At 42.9% G+C, this 20,752-nt stretch overlaps 2 protein-coding genes across 3 annotated transcripts; both read left to right on the forward strand.

Annotated features, from left to right (window-relative positions):
• Window positions 1-2,876: 2,876 nt before the first annotated feature.
• LOC135544143 (cytokine receptor common subunit gamma-like) lies at window positions 2,877-10,380 on the forward strand. The gene is made up of 10 exons (XM_064971550.1): window positions 2,877-2,951; window positions 6,343-6,436; window positions 6,676-6,842; window positions 7,002-7,135; window positions 7,271-7,442; window positions 7,541-7,640; window positions 7,795-7,879; window positions 8,006-8,072; window positions 10,106-10,176; window positions 10,264-10,380. The coding sequence occupies exons 1-9, from the start codon at window positions 2,882-2,884 to the stop codon at window positions 10,108-10,110; spliced, it is 894 nt and encodes a 297-aa protein (XP_064827622.1). The 5' UTR covers window positions 2,877-2,881; the 3' UTR covers window positions 10,111-10,176; window positions 10,264-10,380.
• A 7-nt stretch (window positions 10,381-10,387) lies between these two features.
• LOC135544144 (putative nuclease HARBI1) lies at window positions 10,388-13,120 on the forward strand. Of its 2 annotated transcripts, XM_064971551.1 has the most exons (9): window positions 10,388-10,439; window positions 10,530-10,591; window positions 10,674-10,760; window positions 10,848-10,889; window positions 10,958-11,130; window positions 11,210-11,245; window positions 11,342-11,896; window positions 12,178-12,289; window positions 12,384-13,120. In XM_064971551.1, the coding sequence occupies exons 7-9, from the start codon at window positions 11,828-11,830 to the stop codon at window positions 12,752-12,754; spliced, it is 552 nt and encodes a 183-aa protein (XP_064827623.1). In that variant the 5' UTR covers window positions 10,388-10,439; window positions 10,530-10,591; window positions 10,674-10,760; window positions 10,848-10,889; window positions 10,958-11,130; window positions 11,210-11,245; window positions 11,342-11,827; the 3' UTR covers window positions 12,755-13,120. The 2 variants fall into 2 exon arrangements, with proteins under 2 accessions (XP_064827623.1, XP_064827624.1); XM_064971552.1 differs by lacking the exons at window positions 10,388-10,439; window positions 10,530-10,591; window positions 10,674-10,760; ... (1 more) ...; window positions 10,958-11,130; window positions 11,210-11,245 and having other exon boundaries at window positions 11,334-11,896.
• Window positions 13,121-20,752: the final 7,632 nt, after the last annotated feature.

A 20,752-nucleotide genomic window follows, 5' to 3' on the forward strand; every position in this document is an offset into this window, starting at 1 on the left:
TAGACATTTGACTTCAGATTCTAGCAGGGTGAGGCTGGGTGCTGCAGACTGTGCCCTCGCCAATTCGTTGATAGAGTTGAAGTCAGAAGTTTACATACACCTCAGCCAACTACATTTAAACTCAGTTTTTCACAATTCCTGACATTTAATCCTAATAAAAATTCCCTGTCTTAGGATCACCACTATATTTTAAGAATATGAAATGTCAGAATAATAGTAGAGAGTGATTTATTTCAGCTTTTATTTTTTTCATCACATTCCCAGTGGGTCAGAAGTTTACATACACTCAATTAGTATTTGGTAGCATTGCCTTTAAATTGTTTAACTTGGGTCAAACGTTTTGGGTAGCCTTCCACATTCTTCCGCAATAAGTTGGGTGAATATTGTCCCATTCCTCCTGACAATGCTGGTGTAACTGAGTCAGTTTTGTAGGCCTCCTTGCACACATACGATTTTTCAGTTCTGCCCACAAATTTTCTATAGGATTGAGGTCAGGGCTGTGTGATGGACACTCCAATACATTGACTTTGTTGTCCTTAAGCCATTTTGCCACAACTTTGGAAGTATGCTTGGGGTCATTGTCCATTTGGAAGACCCATTTGCGACCAAGCTTTAACTTCCTGACTGATGTCTTGAGATGTTTCTTCAATATATCCACATAATTTTCTTCCTGATGGTGCCATCTATTTTGTGAAGAGCACCAGTCCCTCCTGCAGCATAGCACCCCCACAACATGATGCTGCCACCCCCGTGCTTCACGGTTGGGGTGGTGTTCTTCTGCTTGCAAGCATCCCCCTTTTTCCTCCAAACATAATGATGGTCATTATGGCCAAACAGTTCTATTTTTGTTTCGTCAGACCAGAGGACTTTTCTCCAAAAAGTACAATCTTTGTCTCTGTGCAGTTGCAATCCGTAGTCTGGCTATTTTTATGCCGGTTTTGGAGCAGTGGCTTCTTCCTTGCTGAGCGGCCTTTCAGGTTTTGTCGATATAGGACTCATTTTACTGTGGATATAGATACTTTTGTACCTGCTTCCTCCAGCATCTTCACAAGGTCCTTTGCTGTTGTTCTGGGATTGATTTGCACTTTTCGCACCAAAGTACGTTCATCTCTAGGAGACAGAACGCGTCTCCTCCCTGAGTGGTATGACGGCTGCGTGGTCCCCATGGTGTTTATACTTGAGGCATTTGGAAATCGCTCCCTTCAGGCATTTGGAAATCGCTCCCAAGGATGAACCAGACTTGTGGAGGTCTACAAAAAAATTCCTGAGGTCTTGGCTGATTTCTTTTGATCTTCCCATGATGTCAAGCAAAGAGGCACTGAGTTTGAAGGTAGGCCTTGAAATACATCCACAGGTACACCTCCAATTGACTCAATGATGTCAATTAGCCTGTCAGAAGCTTCTGAAGCCATGACATCATTTTCTGGAATTTTCCATGCTGTTTCAAGGCGCAGTCAATTTAGTGTATGTAAACTTCTGACCCACTGGAATTGTGATACAGTGAGCTATATGTAAAATAATCTGTCTCTAAACAATTGTTGGAAAAATGACTTGTGTCATGCACAAAGTAGATGTCCTAACCGACTTGCCAAAACTATAGTTTGTTAACAAGAAATTTGTGGAGTTGTTGAAAAATGAGTTTTAATGACTCCAACCTATGTGTATGTAAACTTCTGACCTCAACTGTATACATGTTGAAGGGGGTGGGGCTTAAGCTTGCCCCCCAACTCCACTTTCCATCAATTTGTGGGCAGATCCTCATGCCAAATTGAGTGAAAATGCTTTTTAAATCAACAAAGCAGGAGAAGACTTTGCCTTTGTTTTGGTTTGTTTGTTTGTCAATTAGGGTGTGCAGGGTGAATATGTGGTCTGTCATACAATACTTTGGAAAAAGCCAATTTGACATTTGCTCAGTACATTGTTTTCACTGCGGAAATGTTCAAGTCTGCTGTTAATGATAATGCAGTGGATTTTCCCAAGGTTGCTGTTGACGCATATCCCATTGTAGTTATTGTGGTCAAATTTGTCTCCACTTTTGCAGATTGGAGTGATCAGTCCTTGGTTTCACATATTGGGGAAGATGCCAGAGCTAAGGATGATATTACATAGTTTAAGTATAGTCAATTGAAATGTGTTATCTGTATATTTTATCATTTCATTGAGGATACCTTCAACACCACAGGCCTTTTTGGGTTGGAGGGTTTTAATTTTGTCCTGTAGTTCATTCAAGGTAACTGGAGAATCCAGTGGGTTCTGGTAGTCTTTAATAGTTGATTCTAAGATTTGGTTTTGATCATGTATATGTTTTTGCTGTTTGTTCTTTGTTATAGAGCCAAAAAGATTGGAGAAGTGATTTAACCATACATCTCCATTTTGGACAGATAACTCTTTGTGTCGTTGTTTGTTTAGGTTTTTGCATTCTTCATCAAACCAATTGTAATTGTTGTTCATTTTCTTTGGTTTTCTGGGGGGGGTTTTTTGATCGGGAAGCTAAAAGTGAAATACTCTCTTTTCTTTCTCTCAATATCCACAATGGATGTCATAAATTGCTTTATGGATTAATGCATACCCTATCCAGAATGCAAGGTGTTCCACTCATTCTTTAAAACCGTCAGAAACAATTATGGGTAACCCTTTAAAGCACTTTATTTGAAGGATCAGATTATACATGTTTATATATCAGTTTGTAGAAAGTTAATATATGTGTTATAACATTGTTTGCTTGTTATTTAGCTGCTTTGATTGTCAGACTTTTCCTGTATTTTTTTATAGAGTAGATGATGTGGCCACTGCCACAGGAAATGTAGCACACATGTAGGCCTACCGTAGCTGTATAAAAGAGAGGAAGTAAAGGGGAGTGAAGAGGAAGACACATTTTGACATGAAGATGGTTGGAAGCTGGCTGTTTCTCCTCATCTCTCTCCAAGGATATGAGGCTCCCTCCACCCCCAGTAAGATTGTCCTGTTGGATGCTACACCTGTGATATTAAATATTTATGAATAATGTTAGCTTATTAAACATGTTTAAGACCTGGTGCAATGAAAACACATCTGGCCAATGTGCCCTCAACTTTTGACACTGTTTTTGACCTTGTCATAGGAGGATTTATTATAATTTATTGTGTTAATCAGGGAGTTAGTTTTAGTTTGTCCCTTGATTTGGTGTAGGCCTACTCTCATTGTGAGTTGGTGGTTTCATGCTCTCAGTTGACAATTATTTGTTATTATTATATTTGTAGTCATGTTTTTGGTTCAACTTTATATGTTTAGTTTATTACTATTTACCTACTATTAACTTCTGAATTACATAGTAAAATGGCAACATATATATATAAGTTATAGTAATTATAGGCCTACTCTTTTATAGGCCAATGCCATGTCATACCAGGTACTCTATTAATTAATGTGATCAAACTATTACATAACCTATATATGGAACCATAAGTTTTTTTTCAATGATGGCCTCTCCTTCACAAAATACTAAGAAATGGGAACTAAAGACTGTTTCATGTGCCATTTCTATTGCTGCTGTGACACCAAAAGTCCCCTGCTAGTCTGAGATTGACGTCAACTACTTTGTGGTTTCCCTATCCCTAACCCTAACCCAGGGTTAACATGGCCATCCATCTTGTCTCATACATTCACATACTGATAAAATTATTAATTTAATTCAATGTGATGGTGGAAAAGTACTCTGCAATCTTAGAAAATGGTTATTTGGCTGTCCATATAGGAGAACCCTTTTTGGTTCCAGGTAGAACACATTTGGGTTCCATGTTGAACCCTTTGTGTAAAGGGTTCTACCTGGAACCAAAAGGGTTCTCCTATGGGGAAAGGCAAAGAACCCCTTTAGGTTCTAGATAGCATATTTTTTTCTAAGAGTGTAGTCATGATATACATGAATGTATAGACCCCTCAATATGTTATCTGATTTGTCTCTTAGAAATCTGGTAACATCAAATGTAATTATGCAACTCATCTTGATATACCACAGCTCCCCTTTAAAGGATTCAATAGGTTTTCAATAGGCAGGTTTCCATTGACCCAGGTTTATTTGACTAAAGCAATGTAATGAAAATGGCAGATATCGGAGAAACTATCTAAAGATTAACATTTTTATCTGTTCAACAGGGGTGGCTTTTGAGACATAGGATATACCTGAGACATGAAACAGATATGTGGGAGGGCACATAGGCTTTCGCCAGTTTATTAATGCACAATTTAATTAAATGGGTCATGGAAACACTTCAACCACTTCAATTTTATAAGAAATGAGCTATGTTTCCATCCAATTTGCAACAGATCTTCATGTGAATATTCTAAAAATCTGCATTAAAAAAAGATGTGCATTTTCCCACCAGAGATGTGTTTCCATCAAATTGAATTTTTGCAGATTAAAGTCTGTGCGTATGACCTAATGCATATAAAAATGAAGTTTGCCTTTAAATGCACATGTACCGAATGAAAAATACAAGTTAAATGGGTTTCCATCACATTGTCAACTCTACTGATGGTTTTGTCACAAAAACGGTTGCATTACATAGCAAATGTGCCCACTCTGGTCTTGGCACATGTGGTTTAGCCAACTGCTGGTAGATACATGAGACCATTATGGATAAGAGCGATATTTGTCAAACGGCAGCCAAGCATCAATCATCATGTCACCAGAATAATACCCTATATATTTATAGGAAAGGAGTATCAAGCTCATCACCTTGCACATTCACCACCTTGTGTAGTTTATCATAATTTAATTCATCTGTATCCTTATAAATTGCATGCTTTCCCGAGCCGTAGTGGGAGGATCACAGAACATATAATATTGTGACTCCCAATTTTACTTCGATATGATGGTTATTATATCAATATTTGCGCATAAATGCGTCTCCACAGCCGTTTCTCACATAATTCATTTTCCAGAAGCACAAAGATTCTACCATGTGTATCTGACAATTTGTATGTCTGCATTTTAAAATTGTACTAGTATTTCATGGTTCCATCAGCCCCTTCGTGGATTTTTATGCGTCAGGTAATTAATCCGCATGAAATGGTTAGATGGAAACGTGGTTACTGAAGCGTGGTTTTTGCAAGAAAGTTTCGCTTGTGACCTTTTTACGCCCAGCTGTTTTTATGAGAAGGGCGCAACTGTGGCATGTAATTCAAGGTGTTCATGCATGTGAGCATTCCTGCAGGTGCAGGAACCCCTTTATTCATTGGTCCATTTTTAAGTTAGGACAGGCGGGAGGTGGGGGCGCTCCAGTACAGTAGGTGGCGTCAATGCACAGTAATGTTGGATGCCAGCCGCAAAAACCCCACAGAAGGGGCAAGGGCGACAACTGTAGCTAGCCCAGCCGTACAACGGTCGACAGTGTCCTTCACCCCTGCCTGTCTGGCACTGTTTTCCCGCAGTTCTGTTAAGGACGCTGAGGGCAGGTGGGCGCGAAGGATGTTCTCTACCCGTGTCGCTCCAGCTAGCTAGCAAGGAGGACTCCAGAAGGCAGGGGCGAAAAAACTCAGATAATAATTATTTGGGGCCTTACTGCTATTAGCCCACACAAACACATTGAATAACAGATTCCCTACATGGAACAACAGTCCCTTAACAACAACAAAATCGAAAGGAAATTTGTTCTGAAGTGTCTGTCCTATATCTGAGAGATATACATGTATTTAACCCCTTATTTTTGGCACTAAACTGTCTCCATATGTATACTTTGATAAATGTTTTTGACTGGAACCGGGGGACCTTCAGACAAGTCTTGTGAGACATGTGGGCATCCTAGAAACATTACACAGAGGGGTCATACACATTACACAAACATTCACACAGAGGGGTCATATTAATAGAAGTTGGCATATCGGCTGGACCAACTTCAGGCGAGTCCCAAGACGCTTGTGGGAGTCATCCTTCCATAGAGTCATCAAAATAGTTCGTAGGCCAAACCGTTCGGACCCTACAGACGATTTTATGATAAGATTGATTTTGGGGATGTCTCCAGGTCTGACAAACACCACTCTAGCTCTGTCACCTTTCACCACAGATGGGATGTCTCCAGGTCTGACAAACACCACTCTAGCTCTGTCACCTTTCACCACAGATGGGATGTCTCCAGGTCTGACAAACACCACTCTAGCTCTGTCACCTTTCACCACAGATGCGGAAGTGTTAAATAGGCGGATGTGGTGGATTTGAATGCATCCAATGAAAAGAAAACAGATATCTCTTGCTTAAAGTGAGAGATATTTATATTGAGGATGTTTGTATTACGCTAATTAGATGTCCACGCGGGTGTAGAAATCGACCTTAGGAGGTTTTAATGGAAATTTCTGATGCTTTTGCAGATGTAAACTGCCTGATCATTAACCTGGATTATGTCAACTGCACCTGGAGTGAACAGAGGAGTCCAGAGGTCAACTACACCTTCTTCCACAAGAGGTTAGTGCAATGGCAGTACCCTGTCTTACTTTCAACATACGTGTTGGGCGATGGGTGTTGAGCTCTTTGGTACAAAATGCTTGCCGTGTATCCATGTGATGGATGCTACACATTGTTTGTGGTTGAAGTGAGTGAGTTTCCTCCTTGAAAGGGATTTCAAGACCTAGAGAGATGTGATAGTGACTGTCAAATGTTTGGTACTAATTATCATCCATCATTTTCACATGGTATGTGTTTAGGTCCATCAAAAGGAATATGGAGGAGTGCACAACATATCTCCAGGAGAAGAGTTATGCTGTGGGATGTAGACTGTCCTATGACAAGTCTGACAGGTTTAGAACACTGACAACCAAGCTGGTCCATCAGAACAACAGTTATGTGCAGAACCATAACCTGAAAAGCATGGGTAGGTTCTTTTTCTCAATCAAATCAGAACCTTACATACATAACAGCATGTAACATGAAGAGCAATAGTCATCTTTAGGCTATTTAACATGTGTTTTTCCTATTTCAATCTTCATTTGATGTGTCGTTAACATTTGACCCTCCTTAACGCTTTTTCTAGTGAAGCTTTACCCTCCTGTCAACCTGTCAGTTGAGATGAACAAAGACCCAGAGCTGAATCTGTACTGGAACAACAGCAAGAACACCTGCATTGAGAGTGAAGTTCGCTACAGAATAAACAGCGACAAGTGGAAGGTGGGCATGGGTCAGGACTCAGGAGCTGGACCACTGTTTGGACACTGTAGCCTACTGGTCATTTTTCAACAAAATGCTGGACAAATCTTTGAAAGAACTGTCTCTCTCCTCCACTCTCTTTGTTCCTTTCTTCAGACTTCTACTCCAAGCAAGGAACAGAAGTATGCTGTGGCTTTCCCGTTAAAGAGCAGTCGGTATGAGTTTCAAGTGAGAGCACGAGTAAACGACATGTGTGGAGAGTCCAAGTTCTGGAGTGAATGGAGTCAGCCCATTCAATGGGATTCCATGAAGGGAAATAACATCACAGGTAAATATATACAACATCTCTGCTTGGCTTTATGGTTATAGAGTAGTGCTCAGACTTCTGTCAGGACTTTGTTATGTCAACCTTTCTCTTTGGCCTAGACATATCTGGCAGCTCAATGTCTGTGTGGAAGCCAGTACTGTCATTAGTGGGTACCATGACACTCTTCATATTGTCCTGCATGCTGGTCTACAGGGAAAGGTGGGTTTGCCAACAGAAGTTAACGCCACACTTAGGCCCAAATAAAGACTAAAATCAAGGGGTATAGTTTACATTATAAAAAAATCAGTCTCCTCCATTCTTCCTCTGAAAAAAAGTGATACTCTGATTCTGAACTGACCCTATCTCTTTGTAGAGAACGACTGAGATTCATCCTCATTCCCATTGTGCCTAATCCAGTAAAGAGCCTGAAGGACCTTCTTGACAAGGACACTGTAGAGGTACTATTTATCACTGATTGCTCTTTACCATTCACTGCACTTCATTATAATCTTTATATCTTACAAGTGGTACTGTTATCTACAGTGTAAATCAAATCTCTTATTACATAACCTCTACCCTTGAAGGCCTGGCTTCACATCTCCGAAGGTGTTTGCTTCCAGTCTAACTTCACTGAGCTTGCCTGTCCTGTTCGTGAGTACAGTCTGGTTCCCCAAACTAGCAGCGTCAGTGAATCTGAGAGCAACCTCTCCATTACAACAGACCAGTCAGATCTTCTGTCCATGTGTTCCTCCTCAGTTTCCACTTTTCCTGGGGGGCATTTTGTTCCAACTAGGCACTACGCCTGACCAACTGAGCTAATTGATTAGTTCAATGATTGCCCAAATTCAACACACCTGATCTTCCAACTCAGTTAAATCAAAGACTTGATCCAGGACCAGGGTTGCCTACCCCTGGGATACTGAATAAATTGTTAAGCCAGACAAAATTGATTCACTGTTTAATGGATTTTCCCCCCAGAAAAGTGAGGCGAGTGAGCAAAAAATAACATATTGGTGGATAAGAAATAACAGTACTTTATCCAATTGTCCTAGGTGCTTGTGCAGGTTCTAGGCCTAACGTGGCTTCAAGAGTCATTCCATGCGAAAAGAATGCAGATGTTACAATGTTGTTATAACCATGAGAAATGAAACAATGGGAAGAGAATCTTGTGACAGTTTCTTTATTCCTGGAAAATAAAAGTGCAATCCAATCTCGTAATTTAATGTGATGCATCGGGTAATGTCAATCAAGAATGCTTGACAATTGTAATCAAATTAAACATGTTTTTGTATAATTAATTCATTACCTGAATGCATCTCTGTAGCCTATAGGCGTTAACAAAATATTCATACTGATATGATTAGTCCTCTCAGACTATTATGCCTAGTAGAAAGAGGGTCAATCTTTCAGGTCAGCCAAAAAAACAAAACATAAATCCAGCCATAGAGTATAGCCTATCATCATCAAAATAAAAATGTTAACATGCACAATTAGAACTCAAACACAATTAGAGCAACCTTAACTAATTTCGAGCCCAGTAACTTTGCTCACCGTATCCTCCTTTGATTGTCTCGTCTGGCTGCCACCTTGGAGACAGTCGATAACATCATTGTGGAGCTGCTGATCGGCACGAAGTGTGTGCTTGCAACTGGCGATGTACTTTGCTGGACATGCTAGCTGTTCTCGGCAGCGCATCATCACTTCAAACGCATTACGTCTTGGGTTATCGGTTTGCCTACTACTACTGGTGGTACCGGTAAAATGTAAGTTACGAATCGCAAATCACCATACAGCTGACACACTTCGATTTCGTCAATAATTTTGACTTCACTTTGGTTGTCACAAATACGATCAGCTTGCACTGGGTCTTTGCTGATGAATGTCCAGATCTCTGTCAATTGGTTCAATGACATTGTTGTTTCGTCTAACAATCGCTTCTAAATTATCTGAAAATTATGCATTAGCCGACTGTTTGTTTATAATGAGGGACGTTACACGTTTAACCTGGGGCCTGTTGCACAAAAGTAGAATTAAGACATCCGGGATAAATGACTCAGCTGAGCTCAATGAAGCCAAAACATGTGCGTCCAGGCTTAATTGGTTGCACAAAGACCAAACCAGGATGAGCAGACACGGATTCATTAAGCCAGGTGAAACCAATCCTGGATAGGTGCGCGCTCACGGCTCACTCAAATAGACCCCGCCACAGATCACAGATTAACTGATTTACCATGGCAACTAGAGCCGCGTACTTTTCCCCGTCGGAAGCACAAATCCTCATGGAGGCATACGAGGAGGTAAAAGATATAATTAAGAAGAAAGGCAACACCGCCACAGTGATAAAGCAAAGAGAAAAAGCGTGGCAAAGTATTGCAGACCGCCTGAATGCGTAAGTAGTGCACAATTACACACTCACCGCTCCGCTGAAACATCACAATTACAATTCAAATATTTAATTCACATCTCCAAAAATGCAGTTGTACTGTAATTATGAAACGGTTAAATGTTTAATTGAAATGCACTGCAGATATGAGTGAAATTGTGTAAAGTAACTCCATCACACTGTATAAAGCTATGATAAATTTTTTGATATTTTTACTGAAAACAAGACAAAAATACCAAGTAATTTTTTGCAGTGTGACTCCATTAAATGTGTGTGTGTGTGTGTGTGTGTGTGTGTGTAGATTAAACATGAACGGGCCAAAACGGACATGGCAGCAGGTCAAAATCAAATACAAGAACATTCTGCAGAATGGTATGGTCCCTGACTAATATTTAACAAAGCACAAGCATATATTGTACCCAGAAGGTGCCTGCTCACACATTGTCTGTACTGTTTTAGCAGTGAAAAAGAATACCCACAGACAAGGCACGGGTGGTGGGTCACCAAAGGCTGACCTTACCCCAGCAGAGGACATGGCCTTGGAGCTAAATAAAGGCAGGCCCGTCTTAGAGGGGATCCCTGGGGGAAAGAGACGAGCATAGGTTCCTCCCAAGATGCCACCCGCTTCATTCAAGGTATGTCCTTCCATCTCTACATGGGATACAACCACATTCATATTGAATCAATTTGGACTGTCTGACTTTGGTTTACCTATTGCCTTGCAGTGTCTGGCAGCACTGTGTTCCTGTTAGAGCCACCAGCACAAGCACCAGACGATGCTGATCCAGTGAGTACTCCATCAAAGGCATACTGTAGGCCTGGCATGTCTTGTCTACTAGCTTCAATATGAATCCGATTAAATGTGATAGGGTGAAGGCCCCAGTGCAGCAGCAACAGCACATGATGGAGACGATGATGAGGAGGAGACCATCTCTCTGGATTCCAGAAGGCATGAGGTATCATGTTAAGACTGTGAAAGTACTATTTACTCTACAATGGTGAGGAGTCCTCATCAAAATCAAAAAATCTAATTTATTTTACAGGACCCAGATGCTATACAGTGGGAAAACCAGCCTGGCAACATAGTGCGTATTAATAAAAGGACACCACATCCTGCCAAATTCCAGCTGCGCTAATTGTATTGTGTTCACAGAGCTCACAAGCTATCAGAAAGTTGTATGGCAACCACCTCCAGCGCCAAATAGAACTGGCAGACATAGACATTCAGTACAAGAAGAAAAAGATGGAAAATCTTGCACTGGAGTCCGAAATAAAAAGAGGACAATTAGGAAACTGGACCTTGAAATAAAAAAACTTGAGAGGGAGGTGAGATATGCCTTCAATGTACACTGTATGCTAACTGTAACACAAATGTATTAATCATTATTTTTCTTTCCTCCCCCAGCTCCAAGAAGATGACACAGCTCAAAATAAAAATTAGGTATATTCTCGTAAAGTCAAGTGAGCCATGACATATGAGCTCTTATTGTGAGCACACAGGACGGTGGCATCTTTCTAAGGTTTTTTATTTTCCCAGCAATCAGTACAACCAAGTCATCGTTATAAGGCATCGCCCTCTTTTGCCCACCCCCCCAGCACCAGGTGTGGCCACTAGCCTATACGAAGGCCCAAAATTGTGTGTTCCTTTCTGCTCTGACAATGGCATGCCCATTCGTGCGAGATGTGGTGGATGAAGAAGCACTTGTGCTGAGGAGAGCCTTCAGGCGAGAAAGGGTCTTCAGGGACCGGTTGGACCCACTGGCCTTCCCTGATGACCATCTATATGAAAGATACAGGTTTTCTGCAGATGGCATCAGGTATCTATGCAGACTACTGGGTCCCAGGATTAAGCACCGCACTGCACGGAGCCATGCACTGAGTGTGGAGCAAATGGTTTGTGTGGCCTTGCGCTTTTTTGCTAGTGGAGCCTTCCTGTACTCAGTGGGGGATGCAGAACAGCTGAACAAGGCCACAATTTGCCGCACAATAAGGAGTGTGTGTCTGGCTATCAAAGCATTAGCAGATGTCTTCATCTCCTTCCCTGGCCACAGAAGACTCTGTGACATCAAAGAGGAGTTCTATAGGATTGCAGGTAAGAGGATCTACAAATTACAGGACAACTGTTAACACATAGTAGGATACTCATTACTTTGTGTGACAGGTTTCCCCAATGTCATTGGTGCAGTGGACTGCACACACATAAGGATAAAAGCCCCCTCAGGTGCCCATGAGGCCGATTTTGTGAATAGGAAATCCTTTCACAGCATTAATGTTCAGGTGAACATAACTTTTTGATATTGTCCATTGACGAACACTCTGCATTGCCAGTGATGTGCATTGATTGGTGTAATATTCCTCATCTTATGATTTCAGATGGTCTGCAATGCTGACTGTGTGATCAGCAATGTTGTGGCAAAATGGCCTGGCTCAGTCCATGACTCCAGAATCTTTCGGGCCTCTGAAATCTATCAGTGCCTATCACAAGGTAAGCCACACAACCCCTATTTATAACCATCATGGCTGTGTCAAGAATATCACTGTGTTTATGAGGTAGTAATGATGAGATTTTGTGTTGACAGGTGAATTCTCTGGTGTGTTGCTGGGAGACAGGGGGTATGGCTGCCAGCCTTTTCTCCTGACACCTTTCACAGACCCCCAGGAAGCACAGCAGGCCTACAACCATGCCCATGCCAGGACCAGGGCCAGAGTTGAAATGACCTTTGGCCTCCTGAAGGCACGCTTTCACTGCCTTCACAAATTAAGGGTCAGCCCTGTTAGGGCATGTGATATTACTGTGGCTTGTGCTGTCCTCCACAATGTGGCCTGCCTGAGGAAGGAGAGGGCCCCCAGAGTGCCACCAGCCATGGACTGGGACAATCCGGCAATCTTCCCTGATGACGACAGTGGTCGGCTGCTGAGGGACCAATATGTGTTGAATTATTTTAGTTAGTATGTGTGCTTTCAATTTTGGTTAAATATGTCCTGCGGTGGCAGAGGAATTTGGGTTTTTTGGGTTCGTTTTTTGACGAATTTGGCCTCTTATGATGTTTGTGCGGTATACTGTGTGTAATACAAGGCTGCAGGGAGGCTACTGCATCCATTCATTTGTCTGTTCAGTTGATGTGTATGGATTTGTCCTGCATTTATTTTAGTGTGCAGACATGCAGGGTGTGTTATATACAGACCTTTGAATGTGTATGTATCATTTTGTATAATATGCTTGGATTCTGTGCTTTCCATCTTGTAGAGTCACTGTGACTTCAGTTTCGAAAGGAGCTGATGGTTTACCTGCTTTGTTTTGTCCTTATTCAATAAAGGAACATAATGTTACACATTGTGTTTTTATATTCATATGGAATGTGTATTTGTTTATATGACAGAGTACTAGGGCCACACTGAAGAAAAAGGATAAAGTCATACATTTATGAGGCTGGTTCTTTCTGCAGAAAAGCTACATATTGTTTTTACAGTTTTGATACTTATGACAATGTGATACTTAATATTCTGGCACATCAGCATGTCTTTGTTTATGAAACCATACTGAAGTACAATTTCACGAAATGCCCCACATCTGTCATTTTAACAACTGTCCTCCTTTAAAACAACTGGTTACAATATTATGACTTGTGTTTTTTTCCCTCTGTGGCCCTAATATTCTATCATTTTATATATAGCCTTATAGTCTATGGGAAACTGTAAATTATCTAATGATAGCAACATCATCTAAAAATCATTTTTTATCCAAAATCATTGAAATTAATGATCACAAACGTTTAAATAATAACAGTGGGTCTAGTTATATGTGATAACAATGTATAGTGAGCAGTGAAATAACTATTGGTTTCCATTTGTGGTGACTGCTGACTGACATTAGGGATGAGATTAAATAGATCCTGGAATTTAGCCTGGTCTGGAGCAGGCTAGCTCCACAGAATAAATCTCCATGGTAATTTATACCATAACATATCCTCCTGCCCCCTATCCATCTTTAGTGCAACCGGATTACGGATCAATTGAGCCAGGATCACCAAGATATCCTGGCTTAATCCCTTATCCTAGTTTTGTGCAACAGGCCCCTGGACACAAATAGTATTTATTTGTTCAGCCATGATGGCATGTGCACGTGGGTTTGACTGTCCAATCTGAGGCTCGAACATGATCTTAGCGTGTGATGTTGCTGTTTGGTGACTTGTATGGAGGGCCAAGATGACCCAAATCAAATGAAAACATAAATAAATCTATTTCGGCCATCTTGGTCCTCCATAGTCTAGGTCTTTAATTGAAAGGAAAAAACAAAAACCTGCAGACACTAGGCCCTCTGTGGAATGAGTTTGACACACATGCTTAGCTATCAACCTCAGATCCAGACTGAATGCATACATTTTCATACTGTTATAAGTTTCATTGGGCTTAATTTGTTTGGTTATTTTACTCCTAAATTTCAATACATTTCTCTGTGAATTGTGTTTGAGTTCAAACTGTGTCATTTATATTATATTTAGTTAGTTTTATCCTTTTCCCCTGCTCTCTTGAGGCTCCCCAGGGGTGAGAATGTCAGACTAGACTGGGCTCTGACAAAGACAAAAATATCAGTAGACCACAGTAGAAAAATGTTAATCTGATGTTTGAGGTGTTTGAATCCAGAATCGGCATACCCAGACCCAGAGCAATATAGACTCTGGGCATACCCATCACCAGAGTCACTAAAATAGAATGATGAGACGCTTGTGTTTTCACTCTAACTGTTGTCCACAGAGCAGAACGGCGGATTGTCAAGCTCTTGCGGTCCCGTCTTCCTCTTTTTTGGATTGATGGATATATCTCATTCTTTGAATACTTTTTAAAATATTAGATGAGGGACGTTGACGTCAACCGCCTGTATATACAATGAAGAGTGAGACGCTATGGTAGCCTCATGAATATGCATAGATCCTCCCTCTGCAATTGGATCCGGGACTTCCTGGTGGGCTGCCCCCAGGTGGTGAGGGTAGGCAAAAACACATCCGCCATGGTTACCCTCAACATGGTGGTCCCTCAGGGGTGAGTGCTTAGTCCTCTCCTGTACTCCCTGTTCACCCTTGACTGCGTGGCTGTGAACGACTCCAACACCATCATTAAGTTTGCCGACGACACAACGATGAGACAGCCTATTGGGAGGGGATCAGAGACCTGGCAGTATGGTGCTACGACAACAACCTCTCCCTCAACTTCAGGAAAATAAAGGAGCTGAGCATGCACCCATTTACACCGACAGGGTTGTAGTGGAGGGGATCGACAGCTTCAAGTTCCTCAGTGTCCACATCACTAAGGACCTATCATGGTCCCAATACACCAACACAGTCATTAAGAGGTCATGTCTTCCCTCTCAGGAGGCTCTAAAAAGGTTTGGCATGGGCCTCAGATCCTCAAAGTTATACAACTGCACCAACGAGAGCATCTTGACTGGCTGCATCACCACTTGGTATGGCTACTGCTTGGCATCTGACCGTAAGACACTACAGAGCGTATTGCGTACAGCCAGTACATCAGTGGTGCAGAGCTCCCTGCCATCCAGGACCTCTATACCAGGCGGTGTCAGAGGAAGGCCCGGCCACCCAAGTCATAGACTATTCTCTCTGCTACCTCACGGCAAGCGGTACCGGAGCGCCAAGTCTGGGACAAAAAGGCCTGCACAGCTTCTACCCCCAAGCCATAAGACCGCTTAACAGTTAGTCAAGTGGCTACCCAGACTATTTGCATTGACCCCTTTAATTTTGGATTATCTTACACTGGCTTTATGCTCACTCACTAGACTCTACCCACACGTTCACACACTCACATATTGATGCCACACGCACGCACTCACACATAGACAGACTTTCACACTCTTCACATACGCTGCTGTAAGCGGTGCGTAACTGGCTGCAGGGAAGTCAGGCGCGGGAGAGCAGGAATGGGTAACAACTGGTGTCACGATCCTTACAAGGGGCGGACCAAGATGCAGCGTGGTATGTTTACATCCTTTTTATTTGGAAGAGAAACTCAAAGAAAAAAACAATCAAGCAAAAAAACGAAACTTGAAGCTCAAAGTAGTGCTCGCAGGCAACTATACCTAGACAAGATCCCACAATGGGGAAATGGCTGCCTAAATATGATCCCCAATCAGAGACAACGATAAACAGCTGCCTCTGATTGGGAACCATACCAGGCCAACATAGATAATTAATCACCTAGATAACCCACCCTAGTCAATGTCACAGCTCTCTATGGTCAGGGCGTGACAACTGGAGCACTTTAATAATGCAAAAAAAAAAACAAGCTGCACCCAGAACAACAAAATACGGGTGAAAATACCCCGTCGCAAAACTAGTCAGAAGTGCACATACACTTTACAACAAACAATTCCACACACATATATGGGAGGAACAGAGGGTTATATACATGTCAAATAATGAGGGAATGTAAACCAGGTGTGTGGGAAAACAAGACAAAACAAATGGAAAATGAAAGGTGGATCGGCGATGGCTAGAAGACCGGTGACGTCGACCACCAAACGCCGCCCGAACAAGGAGAGGAACCGACTTCGGCGGAAGTCGTGACAGCTGCTGCTACTCTGTTTATTATATATTATGATTACCTAGCCACTTTTACCCCGAACCTACATGTACATATTACCTCAATTACTTCAACTACCTCGTACCAACTAACTCTGCATTGTTGGGAAAGGGCTTGTAAGTCCGCATTTCACGGTAAGGTCTACTATACCTGTTGTATTCGGCACATTGTGACAAATAACATGCGATTTGATTTAGACCCTCTTGAATATCAACAGGGACAACTCCGGTATAAGATTTTTTTTCTCAAAGTTGCCAGGATGTCACGTGCATCACACTTAGATCAGTACACTCGTAACAACCTAAGCATTACAAAACTTCTATTATATAAAATAAACCTCACATATCAAAATAGCAGTGCATGGAGGTGAGGAGCTGTCAGTCTGAAGTTTAGGGGCGATGAGTCCGATAAGGTTGACGGCTGTGATAAAAGAGTTGATGGGGAAGCTGTCAATGCTAAAGTGTTAAGAGATGGGAGCTTGTTGGTGTTCATGTTGGCGCAGAGGGAAAAAGCTCAGAGTTAAGCAAATAGGGAAGTGTAAAGTGGTGTGGAGCAGCTGGACTGATCAAGCAGTGGATTAAAGGGGTGATAACAGGAGAGGTATGGAGCAGCTGGACTGATCAGGTAGTGGATTAAAGGGGTGATAACAGGAGAGGTGTGAAGCAGCTGGACTGATCAAGCAGTGGATTAAAGGGGTGATAACAGGAGAGGTGTGGAGCAGCTGGACTGATCAAGCAGTGGATTAAAGGGGTGATAACAGGAGAGGTGTGGAGCAGCTGGACTGATCAAGCAGTGGATTAAAGGGGTGATAACAGGAGAGGTGTGGAGCAGCTGGATTGATCAAGCAGTGGATTAAAGGGGTGATAACAGGAGAGGTATGGAGCAGCTGGACTGATCAAGCAGTGGATTAAAGGGGTGATAACAGGAGAGGTGTGGAGCAGCTGGACTGATCAAGCAGTGGATTAAAGGGGTGATAACAGGAGAGGTGTGGAGCAGCTGGACTGATCAAGCAGGGAAGCGGTGGATTAAAGGGATGATAACAGGAGGGCCTGTCGGTGTTGGCACTGAAGAGGAGAGCAACAACTTGAGAGGAGGAGTTCTAGTGAATGTTCAAGGATTTCCAGTAACTAGAGGTGGAGTTAGGGTAGATAACCTGTCTATTCTGTTACACTTCAAGGACAGGGTACTGCCAAATAAAGAAACCCTTAGGATATATGAGATATTATGTGAGGGTGTGTGTCCTGAAGCCTTTAAGATGATATAACTGACAGAGGGCATGTGGCAACAGCCTGTAAAGAGAAAAAGAGGTGTGCCAGGTATGGAGGGGAGCATGAGTATGGGAAGTGTGGGGATGGGGAGGTGTAACAGATGAATGAAAATGGCAAAGTGATGGAAAATCAGATGGAAATGAAATCTTTGGTAAGCCTGAATGACAGCCAAGGGATCAGGAATGATGTAGCCACAGGGAAAGAGTCTGCCTTGAACCTCGTATCTAGTGCAATGGCAGGAATCTGAGTGGTAGTTAAGGGAGGAGTCGACAGCAGGGAGTGATTATTACCCCATAGTATGCACAGTAGGCCAGAGGGGGATGAGGTGTCAGTGGATGGAGTAGGCAGGTGGTTGTTTGTTAGGGCAAAGTGGGATGAGTTTCAGCAGCTCAGTGAGCAGGTGATGGGTGGATATGAGAGGGGATGTGGATAGTATGAATAACGGTGAGAACAGCGTTAGTGGGGGCCGCTACTGAGGCTATACCTAAGAGTTCAGGGATGAGGAGGAAAACAGTCCCATGGTGGACGGAGAAGTGAGGGGGAATGGTGAGGAGTAGGAACAGGGCATTTAGAGTACTGAAAAGGACACATAACTTCCAACATCTGATTCAGTATAAGCGGCCCAAGCCCCGGTGAGGAGAACTATCCGTCAGGCAATGAGGTCATGTTGGTGTCAGGTTATGTGACACCATTGGAAGGGCAACATTTATGGGGGATTATTAAGAGGATGAGTGGGGTCACAAGGGTTGTGGGATTACCCAGTGTTGATGAGTGGGAAGGATGTGGCAGTAACAGAGGAGGAGAAGGCAGAGATGATGGTCAAAGCATTTGTCCAAATGCATAGCTCTGAAAAATGGTCAAAGGAGGGGCAGAGGGGGAGAGAGCGAACGAGAGAGGAGCATCCTGGAGTGCTGGATAGGAGAGAGGATGTAAATGATGCGTTGAATGCACCATTTGCCATGGAAGAGATGAAAAGGGCAATAGGTAAGGCTGGGTTAACTTCACGTGGGAAAGATGAGGTGTGCTATGTTATGCTGACCCATCTTAGTGATGAGGCACTGGATAAGGTATTGGTGTTGTACAACAGAGTGTGGGAGGAGAAACTACCAGACAGCTGGAAGGAGGCAGTAGTGGTACCAATCTGGAAGCCAGGGAAGGACCCAACTAGGCCAACAAGCTATCGGCCAGTAACATCATATATATGTATGTAAGATTATGGAATGTACAGTATGATTACGGAGAGGCTAACTTACTTCCTGGAGAGCAGGGGGCTAGTATCATTAGAGTGGGTTTAGGAAGGGGAGTGTAACTATGGACCCAGTGCTCTGCTTAGAAGCAGAGGTCAGGAAGGCTCAGGTGAACAAGGAGACTGTTGTAGCTGTCTTTGATGTGAATAATGCATATGATATGTTAATCAAGCTTGAAATTATGGGGGTAGGAGGAAGAACATACAACTGGATAAAGGATTTCCTGTTTGGAAGGTTTATCCAGGTGAGGGTGGGGAAGTCTATCAGGCAGCGACCTGGTGGATAACGGTACACCACAGGGGAGTGTGATTAGTCCACTGTTGTTCTCAATCATGATCAATGATGTTTACTCTCAGGTACAGATGGATATTGGGAGGTTGTTATTTGCAGATGATGGGGCCTTATAGGAGAGGGGATGAAATGTGCCATACATAGTCAGGAAGGGACAGGAAGCAATTGATGAGGTAGAGCGGTGGGGATTCAGGTTCTCTGTAGAGAAAACACAGTGTTCTTTTCCAGGAGGAAGGTGGGAGATGAGGTATGCTTGAGGTTATATGGGAGAAACTTGGAGAGGATGGGGAAATTCAGGTTCCTTGGGGTATACTTTGACACTAGACTGACTTGGGCAGAACACATTGAGAGAGTGGTGGGAAAGTGTAAGAAGGTGCTAAATGTGATGCTCTGTCTGACGGGGAAGGAGTTGGGGGCTGGGCGTTCTTCATTGAGGACCATGTATTGATTGATCCGATCTGTAATAGACTATGGCAGTATACAGTATGGTTTAGCAGCCCAGACCTCATTGTCATACAGGGGCAGGGACTCAGAATATATAAGGGCACAAGGCGAGACTCAAATGCAGACACAGGAGGCAGAGCTCCGATATTTATTATAATAAAGGGAGTAGGTCAGGGACAGGTGAGAGTTCATAAACCAGGTCAGAGTCCAAACAGTATCAGACGATAGGTTGTTTCGAGGTCAGGCCAGGCAGGGGTCAGAAACCAAATCTGAGTCCAAAAACAGTACAAGGGGATAGGCAGGCTGATAGTCAGAATAGGCAGGTGGGTTCGGAGTCACGACAGGCAAGGGTCGAAACCAGGACGACTAGAAACAAACAGAGACGGGTAAAAATAGGAACAAGGAAAACCGCTGGTTGACTTGGCAAAACAAGACAAACTGGCACAGAGAGACAGGAAACACAGGGATATATACACCGGGGATAATAAGCGACACCTGGAGGTGGTGGAGACAGTCACGAGGACAGGTTAACCAGATCAGGGTGTGACAAAATATGTAGTGGGGCGTTTCGAATGTCCCCAGTGGCTGCACTACAGGTGGAGATGGGGGATATGCCTTTGCAGATTAGGAGACAACAGCTGGCAATGAATTATTGGGTATACCTACAGGTACATGGGGTGTCTCATCCTGCGAAAGTGATTTTACAGGCATGCTGGGATGATGAGTAAGGACAGGACGTACTGGGTCATTATTTGTAGTGCAGGAATGTGTGGTGGCAGTCAGGAAACGTTTTACAGATCACCTGGCTGTATATGTGGCGGAGCTGATGGCCATACTGTTGGCCTTGTAGTGGGTGGAGGAAGTCAAGCCAGACAGAGTAGTTATTTGCTCTGATTCATGTGCAGTGTTGATGAGTCTGCAGTTCTTTAGCTCACATAGCAGACAAGACCTGCTTTGTGATGTACTACAAACCCATGGCAGGATTAGACAGATGGGTAAACAGATAAAGGGGAACGTGGGTTAGAGAGGAACGAGGCAGTTGATGTACTTTTTAAACAAGCACTTAGTAGTGGGGATATTGTTGTAGTTTCAATGAGAAGGGCA

Source organism: Oncorhynchus masou, chromosome 8 (genome assembly GCF_036934945.1).
Source record: "Oncorhynchus masou masou isolate Uvic2021 chromosome 8, UVic_Omas_1.1, whole genome shotgun sequence".
In the NCBI taxonomy this organism is placed as follows: Eukaryota; Metazoa; Chordata; class Actinopteri; order Salmoniformes; family Salmonidae; genus Oncorhynchus; species Oncorhynchus masou.